Consider the following 8,872-nt stretch of genomic DNA (forward strand, 5'->3'; position numbering starts at 1 on the left):
TAGAAACTCTTTATGCGACTAAGTCTCTAGCTAACCGTTTAGTGTTGAAATAACATCTATTTACGTTTCGCATGAATGAAGGTGAGCTTCTTAGAGATCACATCAGTCAATTCATTACTCTTTTAAATGATTTAAAGAATGTTGAGGTTCATATTGACGATGAAGATCAGGCTATGCTATTATTGTGCTCTTTACCCCCTTCATACAAGTCTTTCAAGGAGACCCTGATTTATGGCAGAGACAAACTCTCGTTCGAAGATGTGAAGGGTCATTTGTTGAGTAGAGACAAACTCGACAATGAGCTTCATTTGGATAGCAAGACAGATAGGCAAGCTTCCGTGTTGGTAGCATCAAAGAAACGAGATAAAATGTGTCGCTATTGTAAAAAGTTAGGTCACGTCAAAGTAGATTGTTATAAACTGCGAAATAAAAAAGCTGCTGAGAGTAACGAGGAAGATGTAGCTGGTGCTAATTTTAGCCGATGAAAATGGGGATGATTTCTTGTTAGTGTCAACAAGTGATAACACTAAGCTCACGTCCGAGTGAATCCTAGATTCAGGATGTTCTTTCCACATGTGTCCCAATAGAGAATGGTTATCAACATACAGTTCGATTGAAGGTGGAGTTGTGCGCATGAGAAACGATTCATCTAGTAAGGTAATTGGTATTGGTACTATTAAAATTAAGATGCACGATGGGACGATTAGGACACTCTCAGATGTCAGATATGTACCTGATTTACGAAAGAATCTCATCTCCTTAAGTATTTGACTTGAAAGGATGTAAAATCAACATCGAGTCGAGCGGTATTAAAGTATTTCGTGGAGCTCTCATTTTGTTAAAAGGTAAAAGAATCGGCAGTCTTTATATTCTGGAAGGTTATATAGTGACTGGTGAAATCGGATGTCCCTTGTCCGTTACGGAGTTGAAGTCAACTTGTTTGGAGCGGAGGCAACTTGGTCATAGGAGGGAAAAATGTATGACTGTTTCGTTGAAAAGAGGTTCTCTTTTAGATGCGAGTTTTGAAAAGTTAGAACCTTGTGTTCGTGAAAATCGACCGGGTTAGTTTTGATTTGGCGGTGTACAAGTCGAAGGCTAGAAGTCTTCCAGTTTTTAAGTACAAATTCGACTTAATTAATTCCCTGCATAGTTCAAGATAGGCTCGTGGCGGGCTTTGGCAAAGATGGCGTTGTGAAAATATAAGTCAATGTGGAGATTTGTTAAATATAACTCCTATTTTCAGTCAAATTTGAAAAATAGTCTTTCAGTTAAACTCTGTTTACTTATTTCAATCAAACACTGATTAATTTAGATTATTTTATTATTTGATCTATAAATTTAGCCTATAAATAGACTCTTTTACCACCTAAAATACACCCATTAGAGATTAAAACTCATAACACATTTAGAGAATTTTGTGTTTATGTTTTGTGGATTATTTGTTTTCGGGTTTTCAGGGTTTAATTTTTATCTCCATCTTTTGTACTCTTCGTTCTTTTGCAATTATAATAAAATTATCTTTGTCCGTGGTTTTTTATTCTCTTTGGAGGGGTTTTTCCACGTTAAATTTATGTGTTCAATTTCTCAATTTATTCTGCTATTTTCTTGTTCATTACTTAATCGGGTTAAAATCCTAACAATAATAATGAAAAAACTCAACTTAAAATTCTGTTAATGCTAAAGAAATGATTATACAGCATCGTTTTTTTCCTTGACAACGAACAAGATTTCTGCAAATGTGCCTTTTTCATAAGGTCACACCCTGTTAATCCATCGTTCAAGTCGAAGCTGCTTCAGTGGGGGGCCGCGGGGTGGCTTGCTTTTCCGAGGACAACGCCATTTTCCCATTATCTCCATTGCCTTTGCCTCACACTGTTGCTCAACTTTTACATTGGTTGTTTCAGCCAACACCTTTCTTTTCGTCACCCCATAATCCTTTTCACCACCTGTTGTTTTTCCTGAACCCTGTAACACAATCTCTCCTGCTTCTCTCCGATAATTTTCATCATTTGCTCTTATAAACTTGTTCTTCTTTGTTGTGATGAAACCATTTTCTTTGTCATTGCTTCCATGTGTTGGTTTGACCTCACCAAAATCCTGTAATACTAACTTGACATGATAAATAGCGCCATAACTATATTCTACAATCTCACTCATAGGGTCTTAGAACCATTTGATATGTTTATTTAACAAAATTCAAGGGATCAGACTCGCCAAAGGAGAAAGAACTAAAAGTGAAAGTACCTTACTAGTGGACTTCTTTTCTTGCTCATCATGTCTGATGGGGCTATTACATTCCTCAAATCCATTTGAGAACATCTTCTTACCAGCAACCACCTCATCTCTACAACCTGTTTTTGTTGTTGTCTTGAAATTATCTCGTTTCTGTCTCTTGCTGTCTTTAACAACAAATTTATCCCGACTTGGTTCTGTGTTTTCAGAAACACTGTCTTCAAATTCATCATCTGTATCCAATACAGGTGACTCATACACATAGTCCGGGAACCAATTTCCAATATCTAGAGGTTCTGACATAAGAAACACAAATAAATATTATCACATAACTTATTTCATATGTTCTTTCTTTTCCTAAGATTTTTCCAGCAAGCCAAACAACAATAACTTTCTGAAAATTGAAGGATACTAGAAGTTTATACTGACCAGAAAAGAGAGGGTGTGATTCATTCTCCCTTTCTACCAATGAACTACTGCATTTGATCACTTTAATTGAGCAAATCTTGTCAGAGGTATTTTGTTGAAATTTATCTGAATCCGCAAAATCATTGATGCATTCTTCATTGACAAGTTCATCTTCCACACATTCATTTTTACTAGAAATATCTCTTTTGAAACCATCATTGGTGTCCAACAAAGGAGACTCGTACACATAGCTTGAACACCATTTTCTGATATCAGGAGGCTCTAAAAGAACATGAACAATTTTCACTTCCTTTATATGTTTAAATTAAGCATTGTATTAATTCTGTTCCCTAAAATATTTTCATCCACAAAACATATTTTGCACTGTAAAATATCAAAAAGAAAAGTGACACTGAAACATACCAGAAAGGACTGAAAGGGAATGTAATGAATCCTGAACCCAAAAAAAAGGGGGGGTGGGGGGGACTGTTAAATATGAGGAACTGTGAACTTATAAACTCAAATGTAAAATAAACATACTATTCAAGAAAATCCCAGTTGCCCAAATGCAGATGTAAAATTAAATGAAAAAAAAAGTTACCTCCTTAGAGTTAAAGTTGTCATGTTCATCAGCTTCTCTAATTTCTGCAGCAGACCCATCAAAGTTTTCTTCTTTTTCTCTATTAATTTTTCCTACACCCAAATCATATTTGTCGCTTTCCCTTTCTTCTGAAAAAAATCCTCCGAAATTCTCGCATGTATCCAAGACAAAAGATTCATACTTGTAAGAAGAAAACCAGTTCCTTATGTCAGGAGGTTCTGATCCAAAAGGGAAAAAAGAGTTATTTTCTATTTCTCGTTCTTTGAGTGAAACTAAAGCTTAAAATTTTCAAAATTGAAACTTGAGGATAAGAAATACTAACCAGAAGGAATGGAGCATGAGAAACCTGAAATCTAAGGCAACATATAAATAATTAAAGAATCAGAAAATTGAATTTCACAGCAAGAAAGAGAGAAATTTGTTGCTACAGGAACAGTATTCCATTTATTTTGCTATATTTTCTTATGAATCAAACAGAAAACTGGACAATTTTGAATGGTTGAAGATAACATTCATCCATACCTCAGAATTGAGATCCTCCATTGAAACTCGCTCTCCTTCTGGGTTTCTGGAGAAGACGCAACGCCTAAGTAAAGGGTCATCACTTTTTTCTGGGGATTATTGAAGGGTTTGCTTTTCTTTCTTTTTAGTATTTAAATTTCCCGGGATTTTGCTTGGCGCCTTTGCTTTTCAGTTTGTGCGCCTTTAAATATTTAATTTGTGTTGACGTGTCAGTATTTTTAATATCTATATGATAAACATAAATTTTAAAAATAAAATATAAATTAATTTAAATAAGTATATTTTTTCACATCACAAATGGTTTTCTAAATTCATTCCAAATGCGTTTTTGATAATTTTATATTTTTAATTTTAATTAAATTATCAATTTTAAATTATCAAAATATATAAAAGCTTATAATATATACAAATATATAAAAGCAAATCAATTTATAAAATGTATATTATAAAATTTTATATATATTATAAAATTATAAAAATATAAATTTATATTTTTAAAATATATATTGCTTTTATAAAAATTAGTGAAGGAATAAAATGCTTTTATATATTTAAATATTTTTATAATTTTATATTATATATATATATTTAAAAACCCTTAAATTTGATATTATATTAAAAAAATAAAATTATCAAAAACACATCTAGAATGAATCTGAACAAATTGTTATCCAAATACTTTTTTAATTAATTTATATATTTTCAATTTTCAATTTATGTTTATCACGTGATATATTGAGATATTACTACATGGCACCATTGGATTGACTAGTGGTCTCACATCAACATAAATAATGGTATAACTACGAATGTGCTGACTTGATAGATGAAACATGATGCGATCTCGGTCGCATCATGTTTCGGTACATCTCGACGACATCGAGATTAGCCTAAACTTGAGGGGTCCAAATGCAAAATGAGACCTTTAAATTCATTTATGCTGTTGGAATATGGACTTGATTTATTTTAGTTACTTTAGCCTTTAATTATGTCTTGTTTATTAAATACATATTTTAATTATGACATGCATTATGTGTTCTGCATTTAATAAAGTCATGCATTATGTGACTCCCATGTTAGTTTAAGTCAACTTCATTAAATTAAGTCTTGCATTAAGTAACTTATTTGTTCATTTAGTTTGCATTTTAAACCATGCATTTAAGCATCTTAGTTTAATAAATGAGTTGCTGGACATTTATTCAACTCATCTTAGTTTAATTAATAAGTGTTTTTGTTTAACTTTATTTAATAAGTGTTGCTCTTAATTAATCTAGTTCCTAGGAATATTTATTGATGCATGAGTTAAAGTTCATTTAATAATGCTCCTCTTAATTAAACTAGTTATTGAGATAAATGATGCATAAGTGTTAGTTCATTTATTTAAGGTAGTTGTTAATTTGTTTTAAGCTTAATAATTGAATAAATGTATAGGTTGCATGTGTTAATTGCAGGTGACTTTCCAATTCACATCCATTACATTTAAAAGCTGTTATGCATTCAATAAGGTGACTTTTCAAGAGATTTCGGTTACAAAAGAGGGGGCTGTTACAAAGAGGCTTTATACATCATTAAGAAGTTGTTTTATCAATTAAAGGAGAGCATTATTCTTCTTTAAATTGGGCAGTATCTTTGTTTCATCTTCCATAACCGTTTGCTTCATGAGTAATCACTACATGCATTCAATTCTCCATCAAAGAAGCTGGTGACTATTCAGCTAACCAAAGGACACTTTAAGAGTCACTTTTCAAGCATTCAAGGTCAATTATGTAGCTGAATGAAGTGAATTAAATGGTGGAGTTATTTAGTTCAAGAATTCCAAGAGACTTGAGCTTTATTTCAGCTTTTAAGATGTGACCATTCAGCTAGCCTTTTCCTAGCCTTATAAATATGTGTGTAATCAGCCTTTTGAAGAAAAAACTTTTTGGACATTTTGTTAATGTTATGCTGCCAAATTTGTGAGGCAAACTTTTCTCTATTTTCGTTCAAGGATATGTTGGCTACCTAGTGTTCTAGTTGTGTCATCCGCTTTCTTTTTCGAAAACCGAACTTATCACTACTCGTTGTGTGGCGTTTAAACATACTAAGATTCCTACTTTGCTAAGTAGCGGGTCGAGGTTCTCATATTCTCCATCCGACCACCTTGAAAACTTATAAACATTTGGGTTAATATTTTCTAATATTGGTTCGTGTTTGTTTTTGAGATCATTTTCATTCCATTTCGTTCCATCCTTTCGTTTCATCATAATCGAACCATCAATTCACTTCACATTCATTGTTTGTTATCTAATTGCTATATTTATCTCCATCCTTTTTTTTTTCTATAACCGAACCTACAAAAACTTCATATCCATAAACCCATCTACATAAACTTCATATCCATAAACCCATCTTTGAACCCTTTTTGCATAGCTTCCGCCATTATTTACTTAAAAATATCATTTTGAACAAATCGAACGATACTTCTTCGTAGACGATCGGGCAAAATCACATACAACTCAACTCACCCCGAGGTGGATCGTATCAAAACACAAGTTCAAAGACTAACTAAATCCAAAATAATAATAATAATAATAATAATAATCAACTAGATACAAAATGACAATTTCAGTGACTAAAAAGATATATTAACGTGCTAACATGGATCATTGTTAAAGTTATTTGATATGTATTTTTAGATTTTTCGAGAAATAATCAAACATCTCTTTTTATTTAACTAATGTTCAATGTTATGGGTGTTGTAAGTGAATATGCTCTCAAAGTCTATTAGGAGCCTCTATACTATTATGTAAAATATTTTTTAGTTACTCTACTAATTTTTTTTTCAAATTATTTCTTGTACAATAAGATTTTATTCAAATCATGACATTGTTAAAATTTATCATTAAGTTGTTGATAATTTAGATAAAATAAATCATACACAATTGATTTACTCGTGACTTGACCCAACTTAAAAAAAGTCCAACAACCCTAAAAAAATTCTATGTATTTTTGAAATATGGTGAGACTGAAAACTTTTGTTAAGTTTGTAATTTTTTTTTGCCACATGATAGTTCAAAAATCATGGATTTTTTGGGTGGATGATTGGATTTTTTTATGGGTCAATTTGGGTTATGGGTAGACTAGTTAAGTTTGAATATTTGTCCAAATTATCAATAATTTAACTAGAAACTTTTAATGTACAAGACTAATTTGGAGCAATTTTTAGTAGTAGAACTAAAATGAACTTTACATTATAGTAAAAGAGCTCTTGATAGACTTTAACCAATATGTTCATTAATCTATTTTTATGATTTAATAAATATTTTATTTATTTAATATAAGTAATTTTATTAAAATATATTAAATATGGTTAAAATAATTTCAAATTATAGTTAATATTTGTAGAATGATATTTTTTTATAATACCTTCTACTCATAATACCTCCCTAACATTTAAATCGGAGAGAAAATCCACTTAAGTACACTTGAAGCCACGTTTGCCTTACTATTGGAATAACAATGGAACCAACTAAACTAAGGCTCAATTGACTGTAAAATATTAAAAATTATATCTATTTGATTCCTAAAAGAATTACACTTAATAATGACATTATACATATTTTATTGTCCATGTATTGTTTTATATCGTCGAATGAAACAAAATCATAAAACAAAATATTTTTTATAAGTTAGAGAAGTTACATCATTAATAATGTCAATTTGAGTTTATTATGTACATTAATAAATGTTTGATTTTCATGATTGGTCAAGAAATGCAAGCAAACTCAAGGTTTGAAGAAGATGAAATAAAAAGAAGCAACAATAAAAAAGAGAAATAGGCTACTTATTTTATTGATAAACTCTAATATCTCCCAATATGAGGTGAGCTAGTATTTATTAAGTGTTTAGTTATAAGGTCCAAGATTTATCAAATACTAACAATAATCCTTATTGATACTCTTGGTCTATTCCAATAGTGAATAAGAATTACAACATATTTTGACAACTACAACTAACACATTTGACATGTGTTGATAACTCTTATCTAATATGACTTACAATTTAGTATTTCACACTATATATCAACTTTAATGTTCATCGGACTTACCAAGATATTCAAATTTTTAGAACTTGGTTTTAATCTTCTCAAGTAGTCGCTTGTGTGCTCTATAAACCTACATACGACATATACCTGCAAGAAAACAAGCAATGCATATACTGCATGAACTATTAAGAATAAGAAATGGATGACCCACTATACTGTTGAACCCTAACTTATCTCCGAGTCTACAAAATGGCAATGTGGATAAAGGTTTGACTTGGTCAAAATATTAGCAATTTGCTCACATGTTGGCACTTTAGAAACAACAAGGTTGCTCGATGCAACTTTCTCTCAGATAAAGAATAAGTCTTCAACATGTTTAAACTTTGAATGCGTGATAGGATTAGAAAATATTGAGACAAGACTTGAGTTTTCACACCGTAGTATTGATTTTTCATCTAAACAAACATAATATCGGCAACAACATAGGTAATGCTTTGATATCCTACCTCAATCATGGACCGAGCAACATGTTGCTTCTTTGAACACCAGTGAATTGGAATTCCCCCAAAGAAAATGCAATAATCAGTTTTTGATTGTTTGTTATCAATATTTGATCCTTATTTAGCATATGCAAATACTATAATGGAAAGTTACTATACTGGTTGGAATACTATGCCACAATAAATGGTACCTTGAGGTACCCCAAAATACATTTCAATATTTTGAAATGAATTTGATAAGGACTTTACATAGACTAGCAAATTCTATTTACAACAAATTCTATCTTGGGCCTTATAATCACAATGTATTGAAGTGCCCCTACTATACTCCGATATTATGTTACATTACAAACAAGACTTTCATTAGCAATAGTAACTTTGAGAGCTCAAGTAGATACTTCTTTTGGTTAAAAAACAACACCATCATTGCTATATTGAATTTCAATGCCCAAGAAAAAAATGTAATTTGCCTAAATGTTTCATAGAGAAGCTAGGATGTAGTCAATTCCAACATCATTATCATCAATAATGATAATATCATCTATGCAAACAAGAAGAGAAATGTTTGATACCTTTGTAATTCAA

At 31.1% G+C, this 8,872-nt stretch overlaps 1 protein-coding gene across 1 annotated transcript; it reads right to left on the bottom strand.

Annotated features, from left to right (window-relative positions):
* Positions 1-1,580: 1,580 nt before the first annotated feature.
* LOC108469073 (uncharacterized) lies at positions 1,581-3,917 on the bottom strand. The gene is made up of 7 exons (XM_017769967.2): positions 3,764-3,917; positions 3,564-3,594; positions 3,242-3,459; positions 3,064-3,094; positions 2,662-2,922; positions 2,245-2,528; positions 1,581-2,097 (listed from the first exon to the last, which is right to left on the bottom strand). Exons 1-7 carry the CDS (start codon positions 3,782-3,784, stop codon positions 1,756-1,758), a joined length of 1,188 nt encoding a protein of 395 aa, XP_017625456.1. The 5' UTR covers positions 3,785-3,917; the 3' UTR covers positions 1,581-1,755.
* Positions 3,918-8,872: the final 4,955 nt, after the last annotated feature.

The sequence above is a fragment of the Gossypium arboreum genome, chromosome 8 (assembly GCF_025698485.1).
Source record: "Gossypium arboreum isolate Shixiya-1 chromosome 8, ASM2569848v2, whole genome shotgun sequence".
Taxonomy (NCBI): domain Eukaryota; kingdom Viridiplantae; phylum Streptophyta; class Magnoliopsida; order Malvales; family Malvaceae; genus Gossypium; species Gossypium arboreum.

Coding starts and splice junctions, on each gene's coding strand:
- LOC108469073 (XM_017769967.2), bottom strand. CDS start 3,784: ATGGAGGATCTCAATTCTGAG. Junction 3,595..3,763: donor TGGAGGATCTCAATTCTGAG/GTATGGATGAAT, acceptor ATGTTGCCTTAG/ATTTCAGGTTTCTCATGCTC. Junction 2,529..2,661: donor ATCACACCCTCTCTTTTCTG/GTCAGTATAAAC, acceptor TTCTTATGTCAG/AACCTCTAGATATTGGAAAT.